At 43.1% G+C, this 15,917-nt stretch overlaps 1 protein-coding gene, 1 long non-coding RNA gene and 2 other non-coding genes across 7 annotated transcripts; all 4 read right to left on the bottom strand.

Annotated features, from left to right (window-relative positions):
* Positions 1 to 4,544: 4,544 nt before the first annotated feature.
* LOC130212329 (small nucleolar RNA SNORD14) lies at positions 4,545 to 4,636 on the bottom strand. The gene has a single exon (XR_008835293.1). It is a non-coding gene; the product is annotated as a small nucleolar RNA SNORD14 (small nucleolar RNA).
* Positions 4,637 to 6,644: 2,008 nt separating this feature from the next.
* On the bottom strand, positions 6,645 to 10,360 carry LOC130212213 (serine protease FAM111A-like). 3 transcript variants are annotated; one of them, XM_056443388.1, is made up of 4 exons: positions 9,833 to 10,360; positions 8,987 to 9,043; positions 8,769 to 8,807; positions 6,645 to 8,674 (listed from the first exon to the last, which is right to left on the bottom strand). In XM_056443388.1, exons 2-4 carry the CDS (start codon positions 9,035 to 9,037, stop codon positions 6,950 to 6,952), a joined length of 1,815 nt encoding a protein of 604 aa, XP_056299363.1. In that variant the 5' UTR covers positions 9,038 to 9,043; positions 9,833 to 10,360; the 3' UTR covers positions 6,645 to 6,949. The 3 variants fall into 3 exon arrangements, with proteins under 3 accessions (XP_056299363.1, XP_056299362.1, XP_056299361.1); XM_056443387.1 differs by lacking the exon at positions 9,833 to 10,360 and adding an exon at positions 9,131 to 9,507; XM_056443386.1 differs by lacking the exon at positions 9,833 to 10,360 and having other exon boundaries at positions 8,987 to 9,507.
* Positions 10,361 to 12,788: 2,428 nt separating this feature from the next.
* LOC130212258 (uncharacterized) lies at positions 12,789 to 15,224 on the bottom strand. 2 transcript variants are annotated; one of them, XR_008835257.1, is made up of 6 exons: positions 15,159 to 15,224; positions 14,405 to 14,454; positions 14,124 to 14,198; positions 13,871 to 13,924; positions 13,597 to 13,672; positions 12,789 to 12,895 (listed from the first exon to the last, which is right to left on the bottom strand). It is a non-coding gene; the product is annotated as an uncharacterized LOC130212258 (long non-coding RNA). The 2 variants fall into 2 exon arrangements; XR_008835256.1 differs by having other exon boundaries at positions 12,789 to 13,672; positions 15,159 to 15,223.
* LOC130212330 (small nucleolar RNA SNORD14) lies at positions 13,741 to 13,832 on the bottom strand. Its single transcript, XR_008835294.1, has one exon. It is a non-coding gene; the product is annotated as a small nucleolar RNA SNORD14 (small nucleolar RNA).
* Positions 15,225 to 15,917: the final 693 nt, after the last annotated feature.

Below are 15,917 nucleotides of genomic sequence, written 5' to 3'. Positions count from 1 at the left end.
AATTAAAATTAAATATAAAAAATAATAAAATCACATATTAATGAAAATATATATATTTAATATAAAAATACGATTACTTTTTAAAAAGTGCTGTCGGGGACGTCCTCTCCGGTGACCGTGTTGACGCACCAGCAGTAGCCGCTGGACGCCCAGCACTGCTGCGGCAGGAAGTTCCCGTAGGCGTCGCAGCGCGGCCGGAAGGAGCCCACCAGGTGGGGGCGCTGGTCCCTCTCGTACTCGCACAGGCCCGAGCTCCTCGAGAGGTTGTTGTTGTTGTTGTTGTTGGGGTAGAGCGGGGCGGCCCGACTCAGGGTCAGCAAGGAGCCGAGGACCAGAGACACGCCGAGGGTCCTCATGGTGGTGGGGAGGAGGAGGAGGACGATGAAGAGGAGGAGGGAGCTCAACTGTAAAATATTATGTACATAAAACTTCTATTGAATTAATGTCTGTTAACTCGTCTGGAGCCACGGAGACGCACTCTGGATTTACTGCTTCGTTTAAAGATGAAATATGTGAGTAAATAAAAAAATCACATAATCAGGTCTAAAATGTAAAAAAATTACATAATTAGGTTTTCAATTTAAAAATATTACATTAGTTTTAAATCAAATAAAATGACATAATCAGGTTTTACATTTTTTTAAATCAATACTGCAGAACTGTAATGCATAATAAATAAAGTACCCCCCCCCCCAGTCATATTCACACAACTTTGCAAATGATTCACAAATAAAATATGATGTAACGTTGTAGATATTGTCGAACAGCAGCTGTAATAAATCTTTGAATATGAATGTGAATATAAATATAAATGTGAATATAAATGTGAATGTGAATATAAATGTGAATATGAATATAAATGTGAATATAAATATGAATATAAATGTGAATATAAATGTGAATATAAATGTGAATGTGAATATAAATGTGAATATAAATATGAATATGAATGTGAATATGAATGTGAATATAAATATGAACATGAATGTGAATATGAATGTGAATATGAATGTGAATATAAATGTGAATATAAATATAAATGTGAATATAAATGTGAATGTGAATATAAATGTGAATATAAATATAAATGTGAATATAAATATGAATATGAATGTGAATATGAATGTGAATATGAATGTGAATATAAATATGAATATGAATGTGAGTGGAGCCTGTACCTGTTGGAGCCGCCGCGTGGCCCCTCGGCTGCTCCGGCCTTTTTATCCTCTTGGCCCGCAGACGGCATCGGCTTCCCACGCCGCTCCGAGGTCAGCCGCCTCCTCCTCTCCTCCTCCTCCTCCTCCTCCTCCTCCTCCTCGTGTCTCAGGATGCTATCTCGCCGGTTCGGGTTTCCTGGTTCCTCCTTTCAGCCTCCGGGTCCGATGTGGTCTCTCGGTGCTCCTCATTGTCTCAGATCTGGGTTGCAGACGGGTCGTCGTTGTCGTTGTTGTTGTTGTCGTCGTCTGGTTCTGCCGGTCACACCTCAGACCCGACGAGCCACCGGATCTCCGCCCGGTAACCGGAGCCAGCGGCCCGGACAGCTTCCTCCACAAGGAGTCGACTGTGTGAAGAACAAAGAGGCGCTGAGCGGCTCTGGCTGGAGGACAATAGAGGCGTTCAGGTGGTTCTGTTTCAATTCCAAGGGGAGGCGTCCGGGTCAGAACCGGGACATGAAACCCAAAACTCTTGAGAGTCAAGGAGTGGACTCAAGGTTCACCGGCTCAGAACAACACAGCTGGGCTCAGAATTATGGATCAGAACCGGTCCCACTGAGCTTCTGATCCAGAGAAACACAAAGATTCATCCACTAAGAACCAGTTGTTAGAGCTCAAGACGTTGAACTCAACTGGAGCTCTTTCTGTTGGAGCTCTAGCGCCGCCGGCTGGCCAGTTTAATGTACTGCAGCGCGATGCCGGTCAGGGAGGTGAAGCGGTGGAGAGATGGAGAGGTGAGCTACGGGTCAATGACACGTGTCGGATCCGTTTGTTCCCGCTTCCTGCTAGTGAGCAACAACACAGGCTCCTCCCCCTCCACGGCATCGGACCGAAGACCTCCAGGAGCCCCGTGGCCCCTTCACCGGCTCAGAAACCAGAGAAACACATTATACTACTCAAAGTTTGACAGGGCTTCAATTCTGCATTTTCAGCAGAAAGATAATGATAAAAAGTCAAAATAATTATAAAAAATCAAAATAATTATAAAAAGTCATGAAAATTGTAAAAAGTCAAAATAATGATAAAAAATCTAAATAATTATAAAAAATCAAAATAATTATAAAAAGGCATGAAAATTATAAAAAGTCAAAATAATGATGAAAAGTCAAAATAATGATGAAAAATCAAAATAATGATAAAAAGTCAAAATAATGATGAAAAGTCAAAATAATTATAAAAAATCAAAATAATCATAAAAAATCAAAATAATTATAAAAAGTCATACAAATTATAAAAAGGAAAAATAATGATGAAAAGTCAAAATAATGATGAAAAATCAAAATAATGATAAAAAGTCAAAAATAATGATGAAAAGTCAAAATAATTATAAAAAATCAATATAATTATAAAAAATCAAAATAATTATACAAAGTCATACAAATTATAAAAAGTCAAAATAATGATGAAAAGTCAAAATAATGATGAAAAATCAAAATAATTATAAAAAATCAAAATAATTATAAAAAGTCATGAAAATTATAAAAAGTCAAAATAATGATGAAAAGTCAAAATAATTATAAAAAGTCATAAAAATAGATATTTTAAAATCGTCTCACGCTGTGTGTTCAAGGACCGTCAGAAAGATGAACATCTGACGTTAGTGCTGTTTCTTTTTGGGCTTTTTTATAAAAGGTGTCGAGAGTTTAAAGCTTGTAGTTCTTCGGGTTCTCCCCAGAACCGTGGAGAACCGTGGAGACCCGCGGGGACTCACCTGAAGAACACATTGAAGCCGAACATGGTGCACATGATGGCGAGGTAGCCCAGCACGCCCACGGCATAGCTCAGCTTGTAGACCAACAGGAACCACCTGTATACCAGCCTGCAAGACGAGGGGGAGGGCGTCACGCAGGACAGAGGACACAGGAGGCAGGACAGAGGACACAGGACAAATATTTTGACTTTTTATCATTATTTTGACTTTTCATAAATATTTCGACTTTTCATCATTATTTTGACTTTTCATCATTATTTTGACTTATTATTTTGACTATTAATCATTATTTTGACTTCATCAGGACCAATCCAAGGATTTCAAGAGGAACCAATGGGTGAGCGGCGCGTCTGGTGAGACGGAGCCCTGACGCGCCTGTGCGTGACGTCAGAGCTCCTCCTCACCTCCAGTCCTCCCGGTGGCTCATCTTCAGCAGGTCGTCCTGCAACACAAGCTGTGTGGGTCACGTCCACAACAACAACAACTACACAACAACTACACAACCCGGCTGGACCGAGGCGCTTCCGGTCTGCCGGTGCCACGTTCACAGCTGACCGGGCCGCCTCTCAGCAGGAGAACAGTTCCACCAGTGAGGCTGCGGGGGCGCGCCGCCACTCACCTGCGCGTGCACGCCGGCCATTGTTGTTCCCTCGCCCGGTAAACAGCAGCTAGCGGGGCTAGCACCCTGCGACGGCGGCTCGGAGGAGTCAAGCCTATGGAAGCCCAGGAGGGTCAAAATGCAGGGACCAAAAACACGAAGGAAAATATACTTCCTTTGCCTCAAATATCCTATCTCTAAATATTAGAATATCATGAAAAAGTATACTAGTAGGGTATTAAACAAATCACTTGAATTGTCTAATTAACTCGAAACACCTGCAAGGGTTTCCTGAGCCTTGACAAACACTCAGCTGTTATAAATCTTTTTTTTTACTTGGTCTGAGGAAATATTAAAATTTTATGAGATAGGATTTTAGAGTTTTCTTAAGCTGTAAGCCATAATCAGCAATATTAAAAGAATAAAAGGCTTGCAATATTGCAGTTGATTTGTAATGAATCCAGAATGCATGACATTTTTGTTTTTTTAATTGCATTACAGAAAATAAAGAACTTTATCACAATATTCTAATTTTCTGAGACAGTCCTGTATATCATAGGATAAGAAATATGTCTACTATATATATTAAGTAGATAAACTTCCTTTTCCTTCTATGCACAAGTATATAGATACCGTCATGCGATAAGCAGATGTATTAAAGTCTTATTCTGAAGAGCTTCTATACGGCTTTAGAGGAGATAAACACATTTATACAAAGACGTGTGGGTGAGGATCGACACGCAGGCATGGAGTTTAACATAATGTGAATGAAGCTTTTGTATAATATAACGGGATTCGTTCCACAAGGATGTAATAGGTTCAATAACGACAACAAATCACAGATTACAGTGACTCAGATTTATTGAGAACAATCAGCTGATCTGTATTGATCAGCTGATTGATCAGCTCCTCTGCCTCCAGGAGGAGAAACTCTGTGGAGCTCCTGGTTCCAGACCTGCGGGACACAAAAAAACAAGTCAGCTGATGGAGTACGGGTCAAAGGTCACAGGGAGAACAGAGGTCGCTCAGACATCCAAGGAAGGATTGGGCCGTCTCTGGTCGTGAAACCTCTGGAGGAAACTACGAATGGAGGAAGAATCGTCATCACAGCGAAAAGAGACGGAAACACGAAATATGAATAAACACTCACCAGCTTCAGGGCTCTGATTGTAGATTTGAAGGCTTTGTTTCAATAATAACGTATCGCATAGATTACATTGTCTGCCTTTTAGGAATATTCTTTTAAATAATAAAATCTTTCAAAACTTGTATCTTTAACTGTAAATGTACACCTTAACAAGCATCCTTTTATAATGATATAAATCAATTAAAAGTTCAAATAGACCTTAAACTTGCATTAAAAGTCCAGAAGATGTACTGCAGCTTCATTTGCTGGTAATGTGGTGAGATGGCCACTAGGGGGCGCTGTCGCTTTGCGACGCTGTGAGTGGAAGTGAAAGTAAAACACTTAAAGCAAACCCAAAGGAGCAGCCTTCAGAGCACCGTTATAGTTTACCTTAGGGATGTTGGGAACAACAATAAGAACAAAGAATGACAGGAAACACATTCCATCGAGTGATGTTTAATATAACGTAAACAGAAAATACGTCAGGAGGCTGAAGGTTTTGTTGAGTTTAGTTTCGTTTATTAAGGATCCCCATTAGTCTACACCGTAGTGGAGACTATTCTTCCTGGGGTCCAGGCAAAAAACATGTCAATACAATACAAATACATAAAATGCAGTACAGCATGATACATTTTCACAAAAACACTTAGAAAACAACATTTACATTAAAAGTAAAATAATAAAACCTAAATACCTTCAATACCTAAAATAATAACCTAATCTATAGAGATGCACCGATCAGGTTTTTGGTGCCGATCACCGATCACTGAAATCAGTATCTGCCGATCCGAAAATACCGATCACCGATCACGATGTCGATTGAAGCATTCTATTTATTGTGTAGCATTATTGCCTAGGACTATGAGGAAATACATATATAAAGCAACTCAAACATTAAAGAAATTACAGATTTCTTTAAACATTTAGGACTTTCTTTGAAAAATGTCCTAATTGATACATTACAATTGTTTGATTGCTATTGTAGGGGATTTCAGATATGTATGGAACACATCTGCATCATTCATTTCCTGGAACTCTTGGGGAAATCTATATACAGGACGTTGTTTAACATACAAAAGACTGACTTATTTTTATAAACTCTTCCTTGGTCCAGTAACATGTTTTAATGTTAGCATAATTTAAGCTAAATCTCAAACGATCTCTAAAGATACAAAATCAGTTCATTGTTTACTTTTATATGCTAGTGTTTGATTTGTCGACATCTTATTTTGAAAAACGCTAACTGCAAAACCGGATGTTGTCACATAAATCCTTCCGCTAACGTTAGCAAAACCCTCGCGCGCTCCTGATCGAATGCGTTTACCGTCAACATCAGTCTCTAGGGGCAGACATGTGAGAGTCGGCTGAGTCGACCCAGAGATTCAACTCGGGGGACGGGGACGCCGCTCGGTGGTGAGGATCCCCTCTGACCTCTCACTCTGCGGCACTCGTCGTGCGCTTCGTCTCCGTTGCGGTGCGCGGCGATTGAAACGTCTGATAGTTCTCGCAGATGTTACGTCATCTGATTGATCGGTTTGATCGGCCGTTTTGAGAACGCCGATCAAAACCGATAATGGCAATATCGGCCGATATGGATCGGCGCCGATCAGATCGGTGCATCCCTACTAATCTACTATAATTTCCTTTCCAATTATTGCTGCCTTAAGTTTCCTTTTAAAGGTCACATGGGGAACACAGAATATGAGAACAATCTAATTCTAACCAACACAAACAACCAAACCACATGAAAACAACAGCAGTCGGCTGAAATACAGTCGTTCTGTGAAAGGAACTAAAGCAGCGAGTTGCTCCTCCCACCATGCTTTAATGTTACCATGGTTACAGCGACTCGGGGCCGGGGCACTGCCCCACCAGAGCCACCGGATGTTGTGCAGACAGATCAAAACATTCGTACTTGGCGCAAAATATATATATATATTTTTAATGCAACGTAGCGTGAATATGCGTGAATGAACTCGACTCACGAGCGTTATCGCCTTGTTTTGGAGTAACACGACTCTTGCTGGTTAAACGCTGCTCTCTGCTGTCCCTCCGTTACCATGGAAACACCAATGAGCGCAACACACAGGCCAAAGTTAACGCTCAGATCCGCCCCACGAAATCTGCCTGGCAACTAGACTGGAATAATGGAAAAACCGCGAGACCTGTACCCCGTGACTAAGAAGAAGAAGAAAACATGACGTCATACAAAATCGCCCCACCAGAAATTTCAGGCTAAAATCGAGTGCTCATCACATGACAGGAAACAGACTCAAACGGGCCTCTACCGGGGAAATCGCCTATTCAATTGGCTCGTCTTTGAAAGTCGGGCTTTCTGTGTCTGTTGCGTTGAGTACTTCCTGTAAGTATGAGTTTCCCTCTGCTGCCTCCTTAACTCTCTGCAACAAATCGTCATCTCTTTGTTCCTTCAGCCACCTCACAAAGTCTTTAAATATGGTCAGCAGAGGTTGGGCGAACTCTAACACACTCTTTGTGTCTTTTGGGAACCCAAAGAGAAATCCTGCGGTGTGCAAACCAAACACTCGACAACGAGCGTCAAACACCGGAGAGCCAGAAGCTCCGTGGTACATGAACGTGTTGTACGTCACCACTTTGTCCGCTAGCTTTCCGTCCATCATTACGTTGTTGATGCCTTGATCTCCTAAAACGCGAGTGATTGACATAAGAGTGAAAAGAGTGTCTGTGTATGGAGATAGTTGATCATTGACAGCCGGCTGCCGCTGCTCTTTCTCAATGATACATGTTGGATCCATTTGTTTCACACTTCCTGCCGGGTGACCAACAATACAGGCTTCCCCGTCTGACGGCATTGGACCAAAGACCTTCAGGAGCCCTGGTGGCACCTTGATCTGCTGAGTTGGCGTTGGGCCCTTAAAGGATATCAGGCCCTCAGGATCGATCTCAAGTATGGCATAGTCAAGCTTATCCGGGTCGTAGCGACACAACTTTACATTCACTGGATAGCAGATGTACTTCATGTGCGGCTCAGGATCCTCATAGTTAAATAGAGCATACACCTTTGTCTCGCTCTTCAGCCTTCCTTCTTCCACACAATCTTTGAAAAGGTGTGCGTTAGTCAGGATGAAGTTGTCAAACAGCACAAAACCCGTTCCCTCACCAAATCCTTCAACAACCACTTTGCAAACTGATTCTCCGAGTTTAACCAGCTGCCTGACTCTGTGCACTTCACTGAAGGACTTCTGGATCTTCACAAAGTCTTCCTTCCTCAGCTCCGGTGCTCTCTGATAAGAATCAACGGACAATCTACTCTCCATCAGCTTTTTCAGATCTGGGAACTGATTACGCAGCATTTCATGAACCTCATCAACGTTGACGCTGTTGTCTTTTTTGGCCAATACTTCTGCGGCGCTGGTTGCTCTCTGCTTCAGTACAGCCAGCACAGCGGTTGTGTCACTGTTACTCTTGTCCTGTTTGCATCTTGGAAGACGTATCTTAAACTCTTTTCCATTTAGCAAGTCAACTATTTCAGAGCATTCGGTGAGACGTTGTGGATTCTTATTGTCAGACAGTTCGAAGTTGTCGAGTAAATCAATGAAGCGACCGTCTCTTTTCAGAGCGTCTTTCACGGTCATCCCCTTCTCCCCATAGACACACAGGTACTTGAACTTTTTGAGAGCGCTGTTTAAGAAAAGCGGCTTTTGTCTGGTGTTTAGTCCCCCAACTGTATCAATGTAGAAGACAGAACACTCGTCCCTTGAATCCACCATTGTGTTTGGTTGGGCCGCTTCAACCGTTTCTGTTTCACATGTTATGAGGAGACATTCGTCTTCACTGATACAACAACAAGGGAAATGTGTCGCAATAATAATCTTCCTATCCGCTTTACCCAACTGGATCACAAGCTTTTCATCTTCAAACATGAGCTCCTTGTATCTATCACTTGATTGCAGCGCCCTCAGCACGGTGCCAGACTGATCACAGGTAATGGTGTATTCTTTGTTGTCAGGAGGGAACTTCACCGTGAATTGATGTAAATGTTCCCTCTGCAGGTGAGAAGATAAATAAAAGTGACATCACCTTATTGATGAAATACAAATGCAGACCTTTTGTGCATGCAGTGCATCCCAGTCGCCTCACCGTGGAGTCGCCGCCATGCTCCTCCTTTATTGGAACAGACTGCAGGAGGAAAAGGGGAATTACAGCCACTGCTGCAAAGATTTGACCTACAAAGTTACCCTGTTGAGCTTTTGTTAGAATCTACCGATAATCTAACGTTTTTTAAATAAAGAGAAATTCATTTAATTTCGGGGAGTTTGGGTTGTACTACAGAGAATGGTAAATGAGCTTTTACTTACAGTCTTCTCCGCGATGGTGTCGCCGCTTTTATTTTGCTCTTTTTTAGACATCTTCACCTAAAATGACATGAATATAATTAGTTGTAATTAACATCTTTCACCTGCAATATGAATACATTCACGAACTAAACCTAAAGACTTAACTTCAGTTTTACAATGTTGTACTAAGCAAACTGTGGAAGAATATAAAGGCTGTTGGTCTGTGGGTCTGTGGGTGGGTGCTCTGCTCAGTCATGTAGAAGAAGTCATCAAGGACAATGGTGTCATGACGCTCTGACATATGAAACTGTGCTCATGGGAATGTGCCCAAGCCAAGAGACCGGCATGACGCATGAGAAATGTGGGCGGACTGGTTCGTGCCACACCTTTAGTACGAAGGCCACTGTGCCAGAAATAGAAAAAGAAAAGTCAGAATTATGAGAAAACTGACTTAGTTCACTGTAAAGAACACAATAAACTATGTCACACGTACTCAATAAACAGGAAGGAGAATAAAGTGTGAAATGGTTTGTAATCCTGGACCAGGATGTTGTGATAAACCAGGAAGTGGTCAACAGACACAAACCCAAAGGAAGTGTAACTGTGTCTTCTTCTAATCTACTGGGTATTATATATATTATATATATATATATATAATATATATAAAACAGTTTACAATGTAGTACTATGCTATCGCTGCTCGCCTGTCCATCCGTTTATTAGCAATGGAGGATCACACACACACACAGACACTACATATATATATATATCTATATATAGATATATATATATAAAATCTCTAATAAGTTCATAAAAACCATCCGAATCGAAACCGTGCTGGACGGATAGAGAACCCACAGGTCTTACCTTCCCTCCTGATCGGCCGACTGAGGGAAGCAACCGGTCCGGCCTGGACGAGTTCGAGGTGGGCGGAGTGTCAGGGCCACACCTGGAGTACGGAAGCCCGAAGTGGACAGAAAGAAAATAAAACACGGAACAGTAATGACAGGAGATCTGACGCACAGCGCAACAGACTCTGGCTCTGTGGGTCTGTGGGTCTGTGGGTCTGTTGGTCTGTGGGTCTGTGGGTGGGTCTGTTGGTCTGTGGGTCTCTGGGTCTGTTGGTCTGTGGGTCTGTGGGCCTGTCTGTGGGTCTGTGGGTCTGTCTGTGGGTCGGTGGGTCTGTCTGTGGGTCTGTGGGTCTGTGGGCCTGTGGGTCTGTAGTCTGGAGTGGTGTGGGTGAATTTCGGGAGACTGAAGACCAGTCGAGCTGCTGCATTCTGGATGAGCTGCAGAGGTCGGATGGCCTTAGCAGGTAGACCAGCCAGGAGGGAGTTGCAGTAGTCAAGGCGTGAAATGACCAGAACCTGGACCAGAGCCTGGACCAGAGCCTGGACCAGAACCTGTGCCGCCTTCTGAGTAAGAAGAGGACGTATTCTCCTGATTACATTACATGTCCTTTAGCAGACGCTTTTATCCAAAGCGACTTACAATAAGTGCATTTCAACCTAGAGTACAAACCAAGAACTACAAGAACACAGGAAGTAACATTTCCTCAGCATAGTCGAACTACAAAAGTACCATAAGTAAGAGCTATTTAAGTGCCACTGAAATGCAAATCTGTGTTTTAATCCAGATATAGTCTAAAGGTGTGTTTTCAGTCTCCGGGTGAAGATGTAGAGACTTCCTGCTGTCCTGATGTCAGTGGGGAGCTGGTTCCACCAATCAGGAGCCAGGACAGCAAACAGTCTGGATGTAGAGCGATTAGCTCGAGGTGCAGGAGGCACAAGTCGATTGGCTGTTGCCGAGCGGAGCGAACGTGCCGGGGTGTACGGTGTGACCATATCCTGATGTTGTGCAGCATGTACCTACAGGAACGCGTCGTCACAGTGTTGTCACAGTGATGTTGGCCGTCAGGTCGACTGTCTCGTGTCACCCCGAGGTTCCTGGCAGTCGGGGGCGGGGCCAACACAGAGCTGGTGAAGGTGGTAGTCAGGTCATGGGTGGGGGAGCCTTTCCCTGGAAGGAATAGCAGCTCGGTCTTGTCAGGGTTGATCTTCAGGTGGTGAGCAGACATCCACTGAGAGACGTCGGTCACACTTCTCCATAACTCTCTGGTTAAAGTCATCATGTCTGTAATCAGCCTCCATCATTCTGAGGGAATGTGTCTGTTTCACAACTTCTTCCTTGTGTTTCGATGCCAGTTCGGTCTGCAGACAGGGTTAGCTTCATGCTGTTAGCTCGTTAGCTTCATGCTGTTGGCTAGTTAGCTTCATGCTGTTAGCTCGTTAGCTTCATGCTGTTAGCTAGTTAGCTTCATGCTGTTAGCTAGATGCTGCGTTAACATCCGTGCTTTCCACTTGTCTGCAGCTCTTTAGACCCCTCCCCCCGTTGTAGTCCAGAGAGTTTCAGTCCCAGGACTTTGGAACAACAGACAGGGGAAACGGTATATTTATTATTTCGTATATGTTTTTTGACAGTATATATTATATTTGTCCTTCTTTTTTTCCCCATCTCCAAATCTTAAGAGGGCCGGCGCCCTCTATGGACGCACCGCCACTGATATATATATATCAGTGTTCCCCCAGGTTACAGCTTCAGGGACCCGACCGACACAAACCCTGTAAACATGTTGCTGTTCATTGCTCTTCAGGCACCACTAGGGGGCACGTGTTGTCCTGCAGTGGATGTTTGGGGTCTTTTCAAAGAGTTCAGAGCCTCTTGAGGAAAGTCACAAACATCGGACCCTTTCATTGAGATCCACAGGCAGCAAGAGGTCTCCTTCAGCCAGCTGGATCTCAAATACATAAACTGTAAGACTTTAGAAGTGAAAGCTGATATGCGCGTGTGTGCACACGCACATGCTAAATCCATCCATCCATTATCAATACCTGTTATCCTCATTAGGGTCGCGGGGGCGCTGGAGCCGATCCCAGCTAACATAGGGCGAAGGCAGGGGACAGCCTGGACAGGCCGCCAGTCCATCGAGGACATGCTAAATCATGCTAAATCATTAAGTCAAAATCATTATTTTGTCTGTTCATAATTAATTTGTCATCATTATTTTGACTTTTTAATAATTCTTCCTTCAAAGAATCTGTGCCATCGTTTTGACTTTTCATCAAAAGTCAAGACAATTATTTTGACATCATTTTTATGACTTTATAATTATTTTGACTTTATGGGGTCACGACCACGTACATACCAACATCTACACAACCCGGCTGGACCGAGGCGCTTCCGGTCAGCCGGTGCCACGTTCACAGCTGACCGGGCCGCCTCTCAGCAGGAGAACAGTTCCACCCGGTGAGGCTGCGGGGGCGCGCCGCCACTCACCTGCGCGTGCACGCCGGCCATTGTTGTTCCCTCGCCCGGTCAACAGCAGCTAGTGGGGCTAGCACCGCTAAGACTGCAGCTCGGAGTCAAGCCTACGGAAGCCCAGGAGGGTCAAAATGCAGGGACCAAAAACACGAAGGAATATATACTTCCTTTTCCTCCTACAAGTATGAAGTAGACATACAATTTCTTATCCTATGATATATATATATTATATATGAAGTAGATAAACTTCCTTTTCCTTCTATGCACAAGTATATAGATACCGTCATGCAATAAGCAGATGTATTAAAGTCTTATTCTGAAGCGTCAAACCGATGACGAGCTTCTATACGGCTTTAGAGGAGATAAACACATTTATACAGACTTGTGGGTGAGGATCGACACGCAGGCATGGAGTTTAACATAATGTGAATGACGCTTTTGTATAATATAACGGGATTCGTTACATGATGTAAACAGTTCAATAACGACAACAAATCACAGATTACAGTTCCTCAGATTTATTGAGAATCAGCTGATCTTTATTGATCTGTATTGATCAGCTCCTCTGCCTCCAGGAGGAGAAACTCTGTGGAGCTCCTGGTTCCAGATCTGCGGGACACAAAAAACAAGTCAGCTGATGGAGTACGGGTCAAAGGTCACAGGGAGAACAGAGGTCGTTCAGACATCCAAGGAAGGATTGGGCCGTCTCTGGTCGTGAGACCTCTGGAGGAAACTACGAATGGAGGAAGAATCGTCATCACAGCGAAAAGAGACGGAAACATGATTCAATAAAGACTTACAGGCAGTGATTGGCCGTATCTGGTTGGGTCCGTTGACCCTCAAAGAGACGGAGTTTCAGTCAGTTGAAGTTGACCAACAAGATGCGTTCAAAGTTTAGACCACCCACGGCATTATTATTAATAGGTTCTAGTGTCTCGTCACTGATTGAGACGAGTCAGCCAATGAGAAGCTGCCGTCTCACCCACAGTGACGAGGTTCATGTTCCCTTCTTCGACAACTCGCCCGTCACTGAGCCGACCGAGCAAGTGCTTTTTGGAAGGGGAAGTCTTCCCGCTGACCTACGACCTCAACCACTACCGTTAGCTAGTAGACATGGTACGGCTGGACCAGAACAATCATTATTTCCATGTTTGCTAGCTATGTTTAGTTTAAGGAGTCAGATAGAAACACAGCATTGTTGCCAGTCCATGTTTCTGTGTCCATGTGGCGAAACCTCTGGAGGAAACTACGAATGGCAGAAGAATTGCAGCAATCCAGAATCATAATGATTAAATATTAGTAACACTCACCGGCTTCATGGCTCTGATTGGTCGTCACATGTCTCCGGTTGGGTCCGTTGGTTTGAACCCATCAGAGACGTTGACCCTGAAAGAGACGGAGAGCCAGTGAGTTGAAGTTGACCAATAAGATGCGTTCAAAGACCTTTCTACTGGTCGCTCAGACATCCAAGGAAGGATTGGGCCGTCTCTGGTCGTGAGACCTCTGGAGGAAACTACGAATGGAGGAAGAATCGTCATCACAGCGAAGACTGACGGATGGAAATATGATTCAATAAAGACTCACCAGCAGTGATTGGTTGTGTCCATTGGTTCGAAAACTGTCAGCAAGACGTTGATCCTGAAAAAGACGGAGAGCCAGTAAGTCGAAGTTTAACCAACAAGATGCATTCAAAGACAATTTTTACTGGTCGCTCAGACATCCAAGGAAGGATTGGGCCGTCTTTGGTCGTTAGACCTCTGGAGGAAACTACGAATGGCGGAAGAATCGTCATCACAGCGGAGACTGAAGGAAGCACGAAATATGAATAAACACTCACCGGCTTCAGGGCTCTGATTGGTCGTCACATGTCTCGGTTGGGTCCGTTGGTTTGAACCCATCAGAGACGTTGACCCTGAAAGAGACGGAGAGCCAGTGAGTTGAAGTTGACCAATAAGATGCATTCAAAGACCTATTAACTGGTCGCTCAGACATCCAAGGACGGATTGGGCCGTCTTTGGTCGTGAGACCTCTGGAGGAAACTACGAATGGCGGAAGAATCGTCATCACAGCGAAGACAGGGGGCAAGAGAAAATAAAAGCTTTATTCTTAAGTTCTCACCTGGAGGTGAAGCATCTTCAACGGGCGAGGCGAACAAATACATTTAAAATCTGAAATAAGAAAAAGCAAATTAGTTTAATATTAGGGAAAAAACTATTAAATCCATTTCGAACCTAGAATATCTGGCTTCATAGGACAGTGAAGAAACATTTAAATCCTATACTGCAGTCAAAGTACCAATAGTACACCAACTCTCATTGTGATGCAGTACAAGTACAAATACCACAGTAAAAGTACCAATACCACACATCTATTAAAGTTTTGACCAAGTGAAAAAGTCTTCAGCTGCAGCGACACGTGCATCAACCACGTGGTCACCCGCTGGAATCTTCCGGAAGTGAAACACCAACGTTGGTTTATAATCAATTAATTTTTTCTCTGTTGCACGTATGAAAATAACCAGATAATTAAACAGTTTCACTTAATCTACAGTTACAGTGAGAACAAAGTTACATAAACTTCTACTAAACTGGCATCTACATTTTATCACGAGGCCTCGCTTCTAAAAGTAATTAATATCTCTTAACGTGACTACATTCTCACAGTTAGATCACATTAAATAACTGATGTTAAAACACTGAAGAGCTCCGCGACGGAGCTGCTCGGCCGCGCCGGTGTCGCGTTAATCTTCAACCATCCGGTAGATTAACGCACCGCCAGTCACGCACGTCGACATCTTATTCTTCCGCATAAGGTGAAGAACACATAACGTGTCATATTAAGAAGAAACGTGTAAGTTTGAAGACATATTTACCGCGAGGACACCGCTGGTGATGTCTGCTGGTAGAGGTGCCGCATCAAAATGAGTCCGGTGACGTTTCCGCTTCATTTTATACCGTCGCGGCGGCTCGACGGCCTCTCGGCGCTTTACCGCCACCTGGTGGCCCGGAGGAACGACTGCGAAGTTTGACCGTAAATCAGTGTTTCAGGGTGCGAGCGCCTCTAGAGACACTTTTGAGTACTGCAAAGGGCACAGACAAAATATACAGGACTGTCTCAGAAAATTAGAATATTGTGATAAAGTTCTTTATTTTCTGTAATGCAATTAAAAAAACAAAAATGTCATGCATTCTGGATTCATTACAAATCAACTGAAATATTGCAAGCCTTTTATTCTTTTAATATTGCTGATTATGGCTTACAGCTTAAGAAAACTCTAAAATCCTATCTCATAAAATTTGAATATTTCCTCAGACCAAGTAAAAAAAAAGATTTATAACAGCTGAGTGTTTGTCAAGGCTCAGGAAACCCTTGCAGGTGTTTCGAGTTAATTAGACAATTCAAGTGATTTGTTTAATACCCTACTAGTATACTTTTTCATGATATTCTAATATTTAGAGATAGGATATTTGAGTTTTCTTAAGCTGTAAGCCATAATCAGCAATATTAAAAGAATAAAAGGCTTGCAATATTTCAGTTGATTTGTAATGAATCCAGAATGCATGACATTTTTGTTTTTTTAATTGCATTACAGAAAATAAAGAACTTTCTCACAATATTCTAATTTTCTGAG

This window comes from Pseudoliparis swirei, chromosome 21 (genome assembly GCF_029220125.1).
Source record: "Pseudoliparis swirei isolate HS2019 ecotype Mariana Trench chromosome 21, NWPU_hadal_v1, whole genome shotgun sequence".
Lineage (NCBI taxonomy): Eukaryota > Metazoa > Chordata > Actinopteri > Perciformes > Liparidae > Pseudoliparis > Pseudoliparis swirei.
Note: the sequence above shows the minus strand (reverse complement) of the source record. Positions and strands in the feature narration are given on the sequence as shown.

What these genes read in the sequence shown, in the direction of transcription:
- LOC130212213 (XM_056443388.1), bottom strand. Translation starts at nt 9,037, where the DNA reads ATGTCTAAAAAAGAGCAAAATAAAAGCGGCGACACCATCGCGGAGAAG. An exon ending in ACACCATCGCGGAGAAGACT is followed by an intron (nt 8,808 to 8,986) that starts GTAAGTAAAAGC and finishes TTCCTCCTGCAG; the next exon opens with TCTGTTCCAATAAAGGAGGA. An exon ending in AGCATGGCGGCGACTCCACG is followed by an intron (nt 8,675 to 8,768) that starts GTGAGGCGACTG and finishes TCTCACCTGCAG; the next exon opens with AGGGAACATTTACATCAATT.